Raw genomic sequence first — 18,831 nt, forward strand, 5'->3', positions numbered from 1 at the left:
GTGAGATTTATAGAGGAAAATGCACAAATAGAAAGACTTAATGTATTAGGGAGCTATATTCTCAGATGAAGCACACGTGGAAACTTCTTAGTGCTTATTCTCTTTATTTCCATTCATAGATGCTTTGTGAACATTTATGTGATAGTTATTCAATACCAAGCATTATGAAGGTAACGCTATACAGTTCATTCTTCCTACAGCTGCTAACAGAAGTAAAAGCTAGTTATACATTGTTAGCACTCATTCAAGTGGATGGCGGCTAATGCTGGGTCACTGTAGTATTCACAGCATTGGCACTCGGGGAGCCACAAAATCTGGCCTAAGCTTCAAGTGTTCTGAAGCAGTTTCACAATTTTATAGAAGCCATAAAAACTAATTCTCCTTTTTGGGAAATGCTGTGAACACCACTAGCAAGAACGCCCATGGGGAACTCTAGAATAGTAGGCAAGCTTCATAGAATAATCAATGGGCCCTTAAAGATGTTTCTCTCTGGTGGCACAACACACTATCAGAACTAAGCCTTAGGGATAGATTGTTCCACAGAGATGTAACTGCTTTTAATATTTACATTTGTACGTAAATAGAAGTTCACTGGTACCAATAGTCTTACTTAGTTTTACCAATATTCTGAAAGCAGGTTCTCTTCTTGTATGTTACATTTGCCATAAAAATATTATGTGTAGTGAACAAGCAACAAGATTTGGCTCACAGACATTATTTGGCCCCAATTCATAATTTCTGTTTCTCCATTTTTATGGAGTAATTTGCTCCCTTATAGTGGCTTTATTATTTGCACCTTATTCTCTATACGTTTTGCTCCATTTTTTAAGTTGCCTTTCTTTATTTAAGTCTTTATTTTAGTTTTTCCTCAACAACTTTTACAACTTTTCCTCGACAACTCTAACTTTTTACTTTTCCTAGACATCAAAATATACATAATTTGGATGATTCAGACAGATTTATAAAATGCGACTTTAATAAAATGTTGCAGTTTTTTTTGCGTGTCTCACTACAGTCACCACAAACCCACCCACACTGGGGTAAGATTTCTGGAAGAGTTTTCAATTTGGCACATTTTTGCTAGTTTTCAAAGGATTTGTGAATTTTGGTGTAAAAAAAAGTCACAAAACCTGAATGAAGAAGAAAAAAAAAAAGGGAATTTTTGAATTTGCACCAAATTCATAAACCATCATTTTTAAGAATTTGGCATAAAAAAACATCAGCAAATTCCACATGACATGAAAAGAAAAGTGACTTAAATAAATATCAAATTATGATTTGGGCCCATTGTTCCAAGAATTAGGTTCTTTCAGCATGCACATTATTCTCATTGTTAGTATTCCGAGTCAATATACACTGCCTGGCCAGGTTACTGTACACATTACATAAGTCTGCATGGTACAGGCTCACCAGACTAAAAGCAGATCAGGACCTGGGACAAAACTTTGGCCATAACAAACAATGTGCATTTATATTGAATAAAAGTTCATGAAATATACCTTTGCAATCTCATGTATTATATTTTGCATTTCATACAACAACTCCATTTACCGTAATTATATCAGGTAGTTAGAATATTTATTGCAGTAAGGTTGTAATTTAAAAAAAAATCAGATTGCAGACATTTTACCAAAATATGTTTCAACTGATGTTACATTTATAGTATCGAGTCTGTATAATGTAATGTAACACTGCAAAATATCAAAACTTACATATGAATATTAAAATATCAAGAAAGTTGCATTTAAGGCACGCAGCAGTATTTACATGTAGAAAATCTGTTTTTAACACAAATAGTCTTTTTATTATGGTTATAAATAAATGTACACTGGGGGCAAGGTTTACATATATTGGACATCTATATATTCTGTATCTTTATATCTAATTATCTGCATTATAGGTTGATCAATGTAAAAGATCTATTACCGCCTGCTGAAGATTTGTACTATACTCATAGATAATGTTTTCTGTATGGATAACCAGAAAGAGGCAGTGTGTACCTTGACAAAATTCAACATATTTGGTGATATATTCATTGTTGCAAATTAGTAGGTATATTATTCATGAATGTTTTTTCCTCATTAAAATATACCCATAACCAGGTATCATTGGTCATGTATAACCAGTTCAAATGACTGTAGCAGCCAATATGGGCGAAAATGTGGATGTCGGCATCGTTAAACAATTGTTCACCAGATGATCAACCATTCTCCATTGTTCAGCCATACACCTACTTCTACCTAATGCGTATGACAACCTTTAAAGCTGTTTTGTTCTATTTTTCAAATAAATTGACAACTATTGACATCTTTTTTTTTTTTGTCAAAGGGGCATGTCCCTACACAGATTGGTACTGGCAGCACTGATTGGACGCTGCCAGACTGTGCAGGAACACATATCTTAACGGCTTACACCAAGTTGTCCATCTATTCATATATTTCTAGGAGCAATAACTGAGGTGTAGCACAACAGAGTGTTCAAAGAAAAATTATCATGAATTGTTATTTAACGGAATAGAAATAAGAGACATGGCAGGAGAGTGGACCGGCTTTTCACAGTCAAAAGTTTCCTTTTTATTAGGAAAAATATTTACATAAGGCCTCATGTACATGGCTGTATTATCTATCAGTTGTGCACAGCCATAAAGTAGATCCTTACTGCTTGTGATTATTCATATTATAGAAATATTCTCTTGGTAGAAAAACTACTTATCAGCTTTGACTGCTGTTCTGGAGTAAAATTGATTAGGTCATGGAATGATTCATACGGGCATTTCAGCAAAGTGTCCAAGAAGCGATTTATCAATGCCAGGCCACATGTTGCTCATGTTACTTTGAGCAACCTGCATAGCCTAAATGTGTTACCATGGCCTGCAACATCTCCGGGCTTGTATTCCATTGAGCAAAATCTGGGAAGTCATTGGTCAGCAATTGCAAAGGCAGGTGCCAGCAGCGTATCTTGATGATTTGCCCAAGTGCATTCAGTGTGGCACAACATTCCTCAGACAACCATTAATAACCTCACTAATAGCATTTCAAGGCATGTAGGTGTGTATATTTCTGCTTGTGGTGCTCATACTTGTTACTGAATAAATTGAGATGTGAAATTTTATTTTTGCTTCCATTTTTTTTCATCGTTAGTATATCATTACTATGTCTATCGATGCTGTGATTTTCATAATGACACAATTTTTTCTTCCTGGAATTGCAATGTCAGTGTTGAGGAGCATAATTATCAGCTACAGTATATGTAGTGTAATATTTCCATTAGCTTCTGATGATGTTCTAGTTCCCAGCAATTTCTAGATTCTAGATATATCTAGTATTTTGTTTCCTAAGGGTATGTGCACACGATCTGGACAGGCAGCGCTTTGGACACAGCATACTTTATGCTGCGTCCAAAGTGCTGCGTTATATTGAACGCAGGTGAATCCGCATGTGTTCATTAAACCATGCGGATTCACCGCATTCAATATATTGTAGAGATCTAATTTCTCTTGCGGAGACTAGCGACCCCGCAAGAGAAATTGACATGCTGCGGTCTGGAAAGATGTGTCGCATGTCCATGTCCGCGGGTGATCCGCAGGTGCACTGAGACGCATAGTGGACATGGGATTTCTGGAAATCCCATCCACTATGCTGTAACATCTGGCCACTGCGGGTTTGACGCTGCATAAGCACGCAGCTTCAAACCCGCAGCGGCTCCTGATCGTGTGCACAAACCCTTAATGTATTTTAAGGTTCATACAAGTTGATGAAGAATGTGAAATATTGGGTGTTAACTAAGATATTCATTACCAAAAGACATTTCCCTTTCTCACAGGGGCATGTAGACTACACAGAGCAATGGCTGATTAAAATTATAAAGCATTTGTCTTGAATACAAAACCCACAAATATATGGGGTAACATCGCAAGTTCTTAATATCGCCTATAATATTACATTGCGTGTGAATGTTACTTATTACTATGCAACATATTTTCCAGTGCCATTACAGAGAATACATGGATATCCGCCCCTGCTCTAGTAGGAGCTCACAATCTAATTTTACTTTACTCTATCACACAGACATTGTAAGGACATGCAAACACCATTCAAAACCATATAAATAGAGCCAAACTGAACTCCAGCATTCTGCGTTTCATTTTACATCAATCCTAAAATATTGTTATATGGAGTTGTGAGGCAATGGAGTCCATGACTTTTTCATTTTCATTATTTAAGGCATATCTATCCTGAATCTTTGTATGTTCCACGTCTACAGCTATGTTACGCTGGTCTATATGATTTCAGGCAGTGATTCATAAAATCTATAAAATATATATGACTCTTATAAGAAAACCATTTGACCTGAAGTTTAAAAAATACAGAATCAGTTTACTTGTATAATCATATAAACTGTAGTACTATAAAGCTAAAATGCAGTTTTAATAAGGCACATCAGTATCATGAAAATACATGGTTCATATATGTACTGTTATAAGTTAGTTATTCAAACTCTTTTCCTTTAAAAGGAGGTCTTATTTCTAGGGGTGAGAGCCTAAAATTATTAATGTGGGCCAGATTCATGAGACAACACCTTTAAACATTTGTACCTTATTAAATCAATGAAGTCCAACCATTCCTTCTAGATCATTTGTACTCCTAAATTTGTGAGAAAATCAAGGGCTTGCTTTTTTTTTTTTAAAGTAGCACTCCCTTTTTTTCTATAACCACACCCCCAGCTTGGTTACACTCGACATTTTTATATATAGTGTACTTATTTCTCTACAGTTGAGCCTATTGTTTTCTTCCCTTCAGAAAGTATCTTAATGATTCTTAGCTCTCATTCTGCAATTTATTCCTTTATACTCTGTTATAAATCCCATGATGCTTCAGAACAATATCTCTTGACCAGCTAGAGCCAGTATTATTTCTGTCAGCTGGGATGGCTTAATAATTATACTAACCTTTTATATTCTAAATATGGAAATATATTATAAATATACACCAGGAGGCTGAATTGTAATTGTGTGACAGGAGCTGTGATGTCATCATCATGATGTGTGATAGGAGCTTCTGTCTTCTCCCGGTGAAGAACTCCAGTGGTATAGTAAATGCAATTTCATCATACAGTAACTTCTATTGACTAAGTTGGTGATTCCATTTAGGGAACATAAAATCATAGAATTCCCACAAAGAAGTATGCCATGAATTTCCTGATAGAAAGAAACAATTAAGTAAGGTAATACTAGCTGTGTTATATATTTTGGGGTCTAGTGAAAGGATGAATTAAAAGAAAACTGGAGTGTTACTTTAAAGGATTGGGTTGTGGTAAACCTCTCTTGTTCATGAGTTATAAATCTTGAATAATATAGAGTAAGTGCAGCATAAAAGTGTACAGTGCAGCAATAGATAGTGTGTACATGGGTATCATTGCATAGTGAAGTACATTATATTTGCATAAAGGATCAATATAGCAGTGACAGATGCATATCTTCCAGACCCAAAGAGGAGTGCAACAAAAAAAGGTTTCTTGTTACCAATTCATATCTAAGAGCTCAAAATGTGAGACAGCTTTTAAATCCTATTTTGATGTTTTTGTGATCACTTTGGCACCTGATTACTTTGGATACTGTAAAACTGTCTTGCTGCAGTTGCCTGCATGTGCCATATTGCTGAATTGTTTGTGGTAAACCAACACTTAAGTCTGAATGTAGAAGTGAATAGATGTTCTGTGGAATGTTTCTTTTCTTCAGTGATCTTGAGTTTAGGACACTTTATTCTTCATACTCAACTCTAAGACTCTCATATAAGGGGTGTATGATCTTTGAGGAGGTCCTTTAGATTCAGGTCCTATGCCATTTGGTTTACAGCCATCAATCCTATTAAAAAGAAGGGGGAATGATTGTTATATAATAATTGTATAATAATTACAAAGAAAAATCTTTACTACCACGATTTTTACTTGTCGACAAAAGTTAGAATAATCTCTCATTGTCAGACTGTGATGAGTATAATAACAATAAAGAAAGAGCATCAGGAGCATATACACCCCAAAAATAGTAGAACATTAGTCAAGAAACCTGTGTATCATAAAAATGTTGAAAATTTTGAGATAATCCTATTATATATAAAAGCAGATTTCAATAATACAAAAATCACACATACAACCAGGCTAGTGAAGACACAATTATGAGGACAACGACACAGGCCATAAATGGATGTTAGTATAAGCGCAGTTCATTATGTGTATATATATATATATATATATATATATATATACATATACATATACATATATACATATACATATACACACTGCTCAAAAAAATAAAGGGAACACTCAAATAACACATCCAAGACCTGAATGAATGAAATATTCATTGAATACTTTGTTCTGTACAAAGTTGAATGTGCTGACAACAAAATCACACAAAACTCATCAATGGAAATCAAATTTATTAACCAATGGAGGCCTGGATTTGGAGTCACCCCCAAAATTAAAGTGGAAAACACACTACAGGCTGATCCAACTTTGATGTAATGTCCTCAAAACAAGTCAAAATGAAGCTCAGTATTGTGTGTGGCCTTCACGTGCCTGTATGACCTCCCTACCTCGCCTGAGCATGCTCCTGACGAGGTTGCGGATGGTCTCCTGTGGGATCTCCTCCCAGACCTGGACTAAAGCATCCGCCAACTTCTGGACAGTCTGTGGTGCAATAGTGGTGGATAGAGCGAGACATGATGTCCCAGATATGTTCAATCGGATTCAGGTCTGGGGAACAGGCGGGCCAGTCCATAGCTTCAATGCCTTCATTTTGCAGGAACTGCTGACACACTCCAGCCACATGAGGTCTGGCATTGTCCTGCATTAGGAGGAACCCAGGGCCAACCGCATCAGCATATGGTCTCACAAGGGGTCTGAGGATCTAATCTCGGTACCTAATGGCAGGCTACCTCTGGCGAGCGCATGGAGGGCTGTGTTGCCCTCCAAAGAAATGCCACCCCACACCATTATGGACCCACTGCCAAACTGGTCATGCTGAAGGATGTTGCAGGCAGCAGATCTCCATGGCGTCTCCAGACTCCGTCACGTCTGTCACATGTGCTCAGTGTGAACCTGCTTTCATCTGTGAAGAGCACAGGGCGCCAGTGGCGACTTTGCCAATCCTGGTGTTCTGTGGCAAATGCCAAGCGTCCTGCATGGTGTTGGGCTGTGAGCACAACCCCCATCTGTGGACGTCAGGCCCTCAAACCACCCTCATGGAGTCGGTTTCTAACCGTTTGTGCAAACACATGCACATTTGTGGCCTGCTGGAGGTCATTTTGCAGGGCACTGGCAGTGCTCCTCCTGTTCCTCCTTGCACAAAGGCGGAGGTAGCGGTCCTGCTGCTGGGTTGTTGTCCTCCTATGGCCCCCTCCACATCTGCTGGTGTACTGGCCTGTCTCCTGGTAGCGCTTTCAGCCTCTGGACACTACGCTGACAGACACAGCAAACCTTCTTGCCACAGCTCGCATTGATGTGCCATCCTGGATGAGCTGCACTACCTGAGCAACTTCTGTGGGTTGTAAAGTCTGTCTTATGCTACCACGAGTGTGAAAGCACAATCAACATTCAAAAGTGATCAAAACATCAGCCAGAAAGCATTGGTACTGAGATGTGGGCTGTGGTCCCCACCTGCAGAACCACTCCTTTATTGAGGGTGTCTTGATAATTGCCAATAATTTCCATCTATGGTCTATTCCATTTGCACGACACCATGTGAAATAGATTGTCAATCAGTGTTGCTTTCTAAGTGGACAGTTTGATTTCACAGAAGTTTGATTTATTTGGAGTTATATTCTGTTGTATAAGTGTTCCCTTTATTTTTAGAGCAGTGTATATATACATATATTATAATGACTGTTGAAAAAACTGAATAAAATGAAACCATGCATGTACAGAGACCAATCAAATGGAATCACAAGTAAGATGGACAATACTGCATCATGTTACATGAGTAGTGCATGTAATGGTCAAAACAGGTAAATAATACTCATGTAACAGGGTTACTAGACATGCTACACAATACGCCGCATGTATCACCCAATCTAATAAGGAAGCACCGGTCAGTACACAATAGTATAAAGGCGAGATAATGGTTCTTACCCATTAAGTGCGGATGTACCTGTGCGTGTCAGAAAAAGCCCCGACGCGCGATTCGCATTGGCTTCCTCGGGGGGCCCATCAATCCTATTAAAAAGAAGGGGAAATGATTGTTATATGATAATTGTATAATAACTACAAAGAAAAATCTTTACTACCAAGATTGTTACTTGTCGACAAAAGACAGAATAATTTCTTATTGTTAGACTGTGATGAGTATTATAAAGTAATTATATGTAAAAAGGACCTTTCACCACATTTTTCATGTTGAACTGGACGCACCATGTGATTGTTGCTGCAGAGCGGAATAAAAAATTTTTATTTCACCTCTGCATTGTGGAGATAAAGTCAAAAGTAGTCAAAGTAGAAAATATTTCATGCAGCGTAACAGTGCCCACTTAGTAGTTGCTGCTATAATATTACCCTACCAAATGTGGTAGCCACAGTTCCCTGATAATAAAATATACAATGATTTCTCCAGGACTAGGCTGGACATTTAGGTTTTGCCCAGCCTCATGAGAAATACCTGTATGAAAGAGAGCTACACATTGCTTGTGGCCCTTCAGGTCACATTGTGGCCATGCTGGTCATAGATTATGGAAGATCAAATTCCATACAATATTTAGGAAATTAGCATGCATAGCCTCTTATCATAGTAGACCTTGCCATCTGAATTTATCTTTTTTTTAAATTATTACTGTTTGACATTTCGTAGATAATCCTTATTACAAATTATAACTTACTCGGTAGTAGTTGTAGTGTTTGTACTTGCAGGTGAATCTGATGAAAAACTGTGAAGAGAAAATACACTACACTAAAACAATGAGATTTTTCCACATGTTAACTGCTTTTCCATGATCACATACAATGGGAACGACGGGCTGAGAGAATCTGAGTAAAGAAACACATGTAAAGCACTTTTGGGTGGGACCATTTCATCTTTGTTAATGTTGCTTACTACAGTGAAGAGAACAGGATGTTGTTCTTACTACACAATGCCCAGGGGTCCGTAGAACAAAAGGTTACCAAATGCACGCACGGTTATAGCACAATGTACATAATAACGGTGCTGTAGACGTATACTATGGCATCTGACTATAACAAAACCAGTACTGCTATCCACAGGAAAAACTGTGGGCCTGGTAATAAAGAACACTAAAGGTTACACACCTTCATTGCCCTTCAAGACTCACAATAAAAGAAGCATTCTTACTCCTGAGCTAACAGTGAACTGGTCATGGGTAACACGACACAACATATACATACCAGTGACGATAGCTGAGCACCTTCTATATTCACTCAGTGCTTCCCAGGCAGCTAATATAGTGTTCTTTAGCTTAGCAGTCCTTACCTGCCTACCTCTGGATCGTAGTTATACATTTTCTTACTGGACTGAGTAATGGCCAATACTATCCGTGGTTTTGGGGTTTGTGGTTGTTGGGGTTGTGGTTGTTTGGGTTGTGGTTGTTGGGGTTGCACTTTTTCCCTGAGTAACAAGGGGAAAAATTGTCAAATTGGTAGCATTTAGGGAACAATATCTGTAAAATCCGGCTGCAGGGAAAGGCAAAAGATAAAACCAGGTGAGTTTATATAATGATATTGTAGAAAGCCTATAAAAATGTTCTTTATTACCAAGTACTGCAGCAGTATTGTTTAAGCCATGTCTGCCCCCTAACTATACAGTATGCACACTTCTGTGTCACTCATTTGGTGCCGCTTAGTAAAAAATACCTTCTGAAAACCAAGAACTTTGCTATGCATGATTTCCCAATTATATTCTGTTCAGCACGCTGTGATAAAACAAATATATGCTGAAAGAAGGAGTGGCATTTAGAATTATTTACTAGCATAATATTGATTGTCATAAGCAAGACACAAGTTTATGGAAAGGAATGCAATAAAAATAGAATAAACATTTCTCGACTCTATAAAATGCTAGTACATCCACTTTATGGTGTTCTTGCATTTCTCATTTTACTTTTGCAAGTCATCTTCAAGTCAAAAAAATATTCTACACAATTAAAAAAAAACTGCTAAAACATTGTGTAAGGCAGGAATGTCAAGCTCAAATACACTAAGGGCCAAAATTATAAACTTAGACAAAGTCGCGGGCCAACCTTGATATTTATTAAAAAATAAAAACCCTTAATATTCGGTGGGGTCAGAGAGGAGCGTGTCTCACAAAGCTGCCGCCCTTACAAAGTAAATGTCCTCCTACTGAAGCCCCTAGATTGCCCTTTTATTGCCCCCATAAAGTATGATGCCAACAAATGTGCCCCCCAAACACAGTATGATACCCCAACAATGAATTCCTCCACAGTACCCTCCACACATATTTTATGATGACCCTACTGTACCCCCTTCCTGAACTCCCCTGGCAAAATATGGTGAGCCCAACACCGTATGATGCCCCAACTGTGATCCCCATACAGCCCTCCACACAGTATAATGGGCCCCACATAATCCTCCATGCAGAAAAATGGCCTCAAATAGTCCTCCATACAGAATTATGGCCCCACATAGTCCTCCATACAGAATTATGGCCCCACATAGTCGCAGGCCAAATATAATCACCCTGAGGACCAAATTTTGGCCATAGTTTGACGTGATGTCTAAGGCCTCATTCAAGTGTCTGATTTTCATGTATGTTTTATCTACTTTTTTTCATTACTACAACATGTACTCATTATAGCCATATGTCTGTGTTTCAGTTTTTTTGGACTGTGTATCCACAAAAAAATCCAGTTTTTGATTTGAGTCAAAAATCAAGCATATAAATCTATGGGTCTGTTTTTAACATTGTAAGGACTCTTTCGTATTTTCAGTCCAAGTGCAATTTTATTCAATAGAGCAGTGCAGACGAACAAATTTTTTCACTGATTAAGGGCTCACTCACACAGCCATATATTCTCTCGGGCCGGTTATGCTATTGACACTCAGCTCAAACTATGCCAGAGTTTGATCCGAGTGTCATCTTACTGTGATCCAATTCTCTCGCATGAGAGAATCGCAGCACAGGTGTGGAGAAGATGGAGAGCTTAATTTCTCCATCTTCTCCATTGTCTCTGTGCCCGTACATCGGACTGCAGTCGGATGACATCCGAGTGCAGTCCAATGTTACACAAAAAAAAAAAAAATCGCAGCACGCACTAGTTTCTTCTGTACTTCAGATGAGATTCACCCATTCAAGTCAATTGGGTGTGTAAAAAATCGGATGCCATACGGAGCCATAGTATAATATTAGATTTTTACGGATACATTGTAATTCTGTAACATAGGAAACTGTAAATGGTCCTGTAAATGACTAATAACTCCTGCTGTAAAAAAATAATGGTTTGCACACGGATGACAAGTGAGAAAAAATAATCCCACTTTTCTGGATGAAACTTGGATTGATTTTTTGATACGCTAGTGTAAACCTACCCTATCGAGTAGAGGAAGCCTTTACTTTTTTTTCTTTAATTATCTCTGCATACTTGAAAATTACTGATGAAACACTATGGTAAAAACTGAAACATTGATGAAAATCTAATTCAAAACACTGATTAAAATCAGTTCATTTTTCATGTAAGTGAAAAAAATCGGATGTCTGAATAAAGCCTGAAGGTAAATGTTATAATCTAAAAACAGGCTTTGTCATGCTTTATGCATTTTTGGCCCTATCAGAGAACAATTTATCTCTGCAAATTACGATTATTTTTAATATATTATTATTATGACCTAATATCAGCGCTGTGACTTGCAGCGATTTTCAACTATAACAGTGCAAGTTTTTAAATTGCCCAATGGCTTCTTTTCTAACTCATGAAAGGAAAGCTAAACACGCCTTGCTGTAAGTACAGCCTTACCTAAGAGGGAACGTATCGCCAGAAAATAACCTTTGTTAGTGTTTCTACATTTCTCATATAACTATCCATATAAACTTCAGCTGTTACATTGGCCACCGGACCATTTAATAGGCTGACACTTTTCATCTGTGTATTTTTCAGCTTGTGCTGTGTACATTGTATACAGTATCAGCCATCATCTCATCATCTTCAAAGCAGAATTACAGTGAAAAAATGAGATTACCGAGGATCACATCATTGACAACAGATGATGAAGACAGCACAGCTCCTCCCTATCACTGCACAGTAACCTCTGCACATGTAACAGAGCATGCTCACAACACTCTCGCAGAAGTAGTTTTCTAAAGATCTCCTATTTCCAAGTGCCCGTTACTTACATTTGAGGAGGTTCACATGAAGTTGAAGCGTCTTTGGTTTCTGGGGCTTCCTTTGGTTGGTTTGCCATCAAGTATTCCATTTTGTCTTGTAATTCATTATTCTAAAATAGAACACAAATAATTTAGGATGATGTTCTAAGCAAATATTATAAGTAAGAATGCTTTACACCACATAAAAATCCAAGACATTCTGGGCTTTGCAGCACTAAAGTTATCCTTATCTTCACTGCAAAATTCACTAATAATGATACAGATTGCAGAAGACATGGTCCTTAAAGAAGCACTCCTCTCATCAAGATTTTTATCCTCCTAATATATTGCAATCATCATATTATATAGCACTGTGTACTGACAATTGCTCATTTTACCTTTCTACCCAGTTAATTCTTCCTTTTTCCATTAGGTCTATGACATCACGTGATTAAAACTGACTAGCTAAATCCTTCCAAGCTCTATGTAAAAACAGGAGGTCAGTTTTCCCTGTATGAGTCATGAGTCACTGAAACAATCCCAGGCAAGAGGAGGAGGGAGCAGCTGGGTCATGAGTTGAAAAGGGAAATGCTAAATGCAGGGACAAGAGACTTCCTGTTTCTACAAACAATTTAGAAGGGTTCAGTTAGTCTGTTTTTATTCATGTGATGTCCTGGATCTAATGGAAAAGAGAAGAATTTACTGTGTAGAAAGGCAAAATGAGTAATTGTAAGTACACAGTGCTATATAATATGATGATTTCAGGATAAAAACTTTGATGGGAGGAGTGCTTCTTTAAGGTTTAATATCGTACTATTATGTGTTTATGACATGATACAATTAACAGCTCTCATCTTACCTCTCCTTCCAAGATTGCTATTCTTTCTAGAAGCTGCTGAATAAGTAAATCCTTGTAGTGGACCTTTTTCCTTAATAGCTCAATCTAAAAGAAAAAAAAGAAAAGAAATGGATTCTGATAACATCTGGTAGTTATTAATAACTCTTTTTCATTGTTGGAGAATATTTTGGATTCTGATGACAATTCCTGACTCACCGAGAAGATGGACTACAAAATATATCTTTATTAAAAAGTAGCCACTTATACAGTGAAAACTGTTCTTAATTGAATGTGTCTTAATTTAATTGATGTGTGTAACATGTCCTTTAAAAAAGCGTTTAACTAATTATAACTTTGATATATTCATTTTACAGTGATACATAACATGGCAATAATTTCTGAGACCTCTGATTTCAAACACACTATGGCATGTCCCAGCACATGCCATACTGAGGCCCCAAACACTGGCACACAGAGTGGCTGCAGGTCAATAGTAGCAGGGACTCCGGCACCGAACAGGAGCAAGCTCTGACATGTTTAATATCGAATCAAGTGTCTGAAGCCAATTGTCTTATTTTTACTTGATATCTTTTTGTTGAAAAAAATATAAAGAGTAGAAAAAACAAAAGAACACAAACTATGAAACAATGTAAACTGTGATCATAAATACAAAGGTATGCAAATAACATTGAAAAATAAGAAATAAATAAAGGTCATCGGCGACTATGTCCTTCATCAAAATTAGAAAATTAATCTTTGAGACCCGTTCCTCTATGGTAAGAAGTGAAATGTCTTTTGACAGCCGTGTTGCACCTATTTCATTCTCTCACAATGCCCTTTCTGAATGTTAAATTTAAAAGTGCCCTCAAAAAGTCTCACCTGTTTTATAAATATGGTTTCATTTTTTAGAACCCTCTTATCCCCTTTCTCTATTTTTTATTTCCTCTCAGTAATAACTTTGCTTGTCATTCTGCAATAGCTGAATCTTATTGCCTTGTCACAAAGTATCTTTTGAGATTGATGGTTGACATACTAGAACATGAATTCTGCTGTGCATTCACCCTGAGAGTTTGTGCAGTTTCAGTCAACACCTTGTTTGGGAAATAGATTTTACATTTATGTCATTCTAATGTAAGGAAGATTTAGAATTGAGAATTGTGATGTGACACTAAATCCCAGTTTAAAACAAAATTGTTGAAAGATCAGCAGCCGAAAGAGAGAAAGACTAATGGCCTGTTATGTGTCCTCTCGGGGTCTCGTGCCAATATTTGGTTAGGTTATGAATTGAATCTCCTATGTATAACTATAAAATGTGAACTAGATGGGGATTTATGGATGTCTAGAGATTGCGCTGGTTTGTGCTTTGTGTTACAGTTGTTCATCCTTATTCCTAGCTGTTCACTAAGTAGGTTAAGTTGATGTTTCTCTCGTAAGTTAAGCTTTTCTTAAAGCTTAATCAGTGTAGTTTAAGGACACAAATGGTCAGGACTCTGTCAGAACTGCTCATTGAAAACATTTGGTAAAATGCATCCTAAAATTTCAAACCTATCTACAGTACTAATGCAAAAAAGAAGATAACAGCTCCCCACACCTGCAATGAATTCATCCTAGATGCTCTGCTAGGTTCATTCTCTTTTCCTGGTCAAGATACAAATTGCAGGCAAGCCAACACTCGTTTTCCTTGAAAAAGCATTTTTTATTTATTAATCCATGTGCTTAAACTCCATTTAAACACAGGTATTCAAATGTGACGCGTTTCGGAAATAAACTTCCTTATAAGGAATGACTGTGTCTTACTGGTGTTTAAGTATAGCAAAAAAACCTTGGCGCTCCAAATGATAATGAACTTGAATCTTTTAATAAGCAATCCAAAAATTGTGCAAACGTTTCGATCTGTTTCAGACCTTCATCAGTGAACGAATTGCATGGGTATCCCTGGAATCAAGCAAGCGCTGTGAACGCGGTGTCCACCTCTGGTTACAGGTGAGCGTCCTGTAATGGTGTTTAAGCACATGGATTAATAAAGTGTTTTTTTCAAGGAAGAGTGCCGGCTTGTCTCCAGTTTGTATCTACAGCACTAAAGGTGGTTCGACACAATGTATTTAAAAAAAAACAAAACATTTTTCCAGGGGCTTTTTCAAACATTTTTGGAGCATAAGGATATGTGCACACGATCAGTAATCACTGCGGATTGGACGCAGCGGCCAGATGTTACAGCATAGCGGATGGGATTTCAAGAAATCTCATCCCCACTAAGCATCTCCGTGCACCTGCGGATCACCCGCGGAGACGGACATGCGGCGCGTCTTCACAGACCGCAGCATGTCAGTTTCTCTTGCGGAGTCGCTAGTCTCACCAAGAGAAATGAGATCAGTGCAATGTATTGAATGCGGTGAATCCGCATGGTTCAATCAACATGTGCGGATTCACCTGCGTGCAGCGCTTTGGATGAAGCATAAAGTATACAGCGTTCAAAGCACTGCCCATACCGATCGTGTGCACATACCCTAAAAAGTGCAGCCAACTGTTAGCGTGTAGTAAATAGGTAAATATGTAACTACCAACAGTGCATTTTTGTGGCATTTTTTCCAGATGCAGCATTCTTTAGGTTTAACATTTTTTTTCCTGCTTTCTCCCATAGCTCCTCTAAAGGAAGAAAAAGCATACAAAATGCATGAAAGAAACACCACTAAAATAGAAAAATGGTTGTAAAATGCATACAATTCATGGAATTTATCACAAGCGGAAGGAGGAAGCCTGATATTTTCTTGAGCTGCCCTTATCTGGAAAAGAACTGGAATATACAGCTGACAATTATTTTTTGTCAGTGCACACTGCCATGTCACAAAGTAAAAATGTAAATTTTAGAGTGGATTTGGAGTGCTTTGTCTGTATCACAAGTGAAAAATTCTGAAAAACTATTATGTAAAACCTAAAAAAGGTAATAAAAAATATATATACAGTACCTGCCACAAGTTTGGGCACAACAAAACCACGAAGGAACACATATGGAAACAAGGAGTAAGGAAACAAGTGTGAAACAAACCGGAATATGTGTTAAACCTTAGTTTCCTCAAAGTACCCCCTCACTCCCCTGTTTTATTCTAATGACTGCTTTACACACGCTCAGTATTCTGTCAAGCATCTTCATCAGATAGTCACCCGATTGAATATCCAACAGTCTTGATGGAGCTCCTAGAAGTGCTGAGCACTTGTTGGCTGCTTTGCCTTCACTCGGCAGTCCAGCTTATCCCATACTATCTAAATCGGGTTAACATTGGATAATTGGGGAACCTAAGACATTGGACACCACCATCCATCCCTCCTTCCTGGCAAACAATTACTGTACATAATTGGAGGTGTTTTACATAATCTGGAGGTGTTTTTTTCCTGTAGAAACACAAATGATGGTTCCACTAAGAGCTAACCAGCTGGAGTGGCATATTATTGCAGAATGCTGTGGTAGCCATGCTGGGTGAGTGTAGGTAATTATAATTTAGAATAAATCATCAACAGTGTCACTAGCAGATCACCACTACACCATCACACCTCCCCCTCCATGCTTCATAGAGGGCACAACACATGTACAATACATACTCTCACCTTTTCTGCATCTCACAAAGACTTGACAATTTATTCCAAGAATCTCATGTTTTGACTCATCAGACCACAGTTCAGCTTTCCCCTGATCTGATATCCAGATCTTTTATTGTTTGGCGCAAACAAGCATTTTCTTGTTTGTGGTCTTCCATAGTGGCTTCTTTGCTTCAGCTCCACCATAAAGGCATGCTTCTTGCAGTCTTCTCTGGAGAATTGATGTTGAAATGTGCCTGCTGCTAGATGTCTTTGCATCTTAGGGTTGTTATCTGAGATGCTGTGGATTTGTAGTTTCTGAGGCTGATAACTGATAAACTTATCCTCTGCAGCAGAGATAATTATTGGTCTTACTTTCTTGAACCTGTCCTCATGAGAGCCAGTTTCATTATAGTTTTTGATGGTTTTATGGAATAGCGTTCAGCACTGTATGGAACCATATCTGTTCATAGGAAAGCATTCCAGGTGACTCTGAAGAATCTACTTGAGAGAATACCAAGGTTTTGTAAAATTGTCATCAGAGTAAAAGAGCTAAAGGTTAAACCCATAATCTGGTTTGTTTCTCATGTGTTTCTATACTCATTCTTTCTATATGTATCTCTTTGTGGTTTTGCTGCCTTCAGTATGAATCTATTATGTGCACATTCCAATAAGAGCAAAGAAACCATTGCATGAACACATGTGTCCCGATTTTTGACCCATACTGTACATATACTGTAACGGATAGTATATGGTTATTTGGGAATATGGGTTTTGTGATTTTTGTGCTCCAAAATAATTTTTGTGCACAAGCAAGGTGAAAATTCAGGAAACAGAAATAGGGAGATGCTGTACTGACTAATGTATGGGAGGTTTGTCATATATCAAATTATTTCAAGCTTCATATCTGTTCAGTTTCAACAAATGTTGCTGGCTGAATAATTCAAATAGCCGATGTTGCCTTGAACTACAGCACGGGCATACATTTTCTACAGTCTGCACTCTAAGTGTGGTATTGTAAGGTTTATACTGTATATTGTATTCATAGGGTGAGCATCAGTGTTGATTTTGAACATCTGCTGGGTTCATTTTCTTTCTATCATCAAGAAAAATGTTTTGAAGGGTTTTGTTTTTAATTAAATGCATATATTTGGGGCTAAACATAATTTTTGCAATTGGGTTTTATTAAAACTCTGGCACCTTTTGGGTTTTACAGGCTCTCGATTTTGCGGCCCATTTAACTTTGATAAATTAGCTGAGAACAGCTCAGAAACAGACAGACAAAACAATTACAAATTCCTCAGGAGACTGAGGCGAGCTGACTGATGGATTCTTATCTCATTCTGCATCGACACAGAGGCTATAGGCAGTGACAATTTTTTAAAGAAACCTAATTGCAAAACTAATTTTTATCCCAATTTACAAACATTTAATCAAAAAAAAAAAAAGTAGACAACCCCTTTAACCTCTTGCTGGCCTTCATCGTACTTGTCTTGTACATGTCAGGAATGGGTGTACTGAGTGGCTCAGAGGCTGACAAAAACAGCCATCATCTGCCTCCAACAACAGTGGGTGGAACTAAGTTATTTCTGCTTCTATTAACCTGTTAAATGCTTCTGTCAATATCTGACAGCACAGAGCAGCATTTAAAGAGCATGGATAGGGGGGCACAATCACGGGGTGCTAATAGGTTGCTATGACAGCCAGGGGTCCGCTGAAGACATCTGTACCTGTCATTACTGGTCTCCGTTGAAACCCAGCCTGTGAATGTGCTTTATAGAAGACTATGGTTTTTACTACATACTATAATAGTTGTATTGCAATATATTATAGAATAAGTGATCAGATGATCACAGGTTCAAGTCCTCTAACGAGACTTAAAAAAAAATATAAAAGCTCAAATCATCCCATTTTACTCCCATTAAAAAAAAAGATATCAATATATACAAATTTGGTATAACTGTCTGAATCCATAAAAGTCTAATCTATCAAAATATAAATCCCTAAAAAATTTGAAAAGCCAGAATTGCTGGGTTTTGGACAGGAAAAAGATACAATAAGAAACGATCAAAACATAATTTTTATTCCAAAATGGTAT

General features: G+C 37.6%; 1 protein-coding gene across 3 annotated transcripts in view; it reads right to left on the reverse strand.

Moving 5' to 3' along the window:
• Nucleotides 1-1,112: 1,112 nt before the first annotated feature.
• The window catches only part of MYZAP (myocardial zonula adherens protein), a 103,315-nt gene continuing 85,596 nt past the window's right edge, over nucleotides 1,113-18,831 (reverse strand). For 2 of the 3 annotated variants that reach the window (XM_073652979.1, XM_073652978.1), the window contains 6 exons: nucleotides 13,182-13,265; nucleotides 12,353-12,453; nucleotides 9,479-9,613; nucleotides 8,871-8,918; nucleotides 8,131-8,214; nucleotides 1,113-5,863 (listed from right to left, as the gene is read on the reverse strand). In XM_073652979.1, coding sequence (XP_073509080.1) covers nucleotides 5,749-5,863; nucleotides 8,131-8,214; nucleotides 8,871-8,918; nucleotides 9,479-9,613; nucleotides 12,353-12,453; nucleotides 13,182-13,265 — 567 coding nt within the window. In that variant the 3' untranslated portion in view covers nucleotides 1,113-5,748. The remainder of the gene's footprint in view (nucleotides 5,864-8,130; nucleotides 8,215-8,870; nucleotides 8,919-9,478; nucleotides 9,614-12,352; nucleotides 12,454-13,181; nucleotides 13,266-18,831) is intronic. The other variant, XM_073652980.1, reaches the window with a different exon arrangement.

Source organism: Phyllobates terribilis, unplaced genomic scaffold (genome assembly GCF_046119375.1).
Source record: "Phyllobates terribilis strain yellow unplaced genomic scaffold, ASM4611937v1 Scaffold_11__3_contigs__length_659146591, whole genome shotgun sequence".
In the NCBI taxonomy this organism is placed as follows: Eukaryota; Metazoa; Chordata; class Amphibia; order Anura; family Dendrobatidae; genus Phyllobates; species Phyllobates terribilis.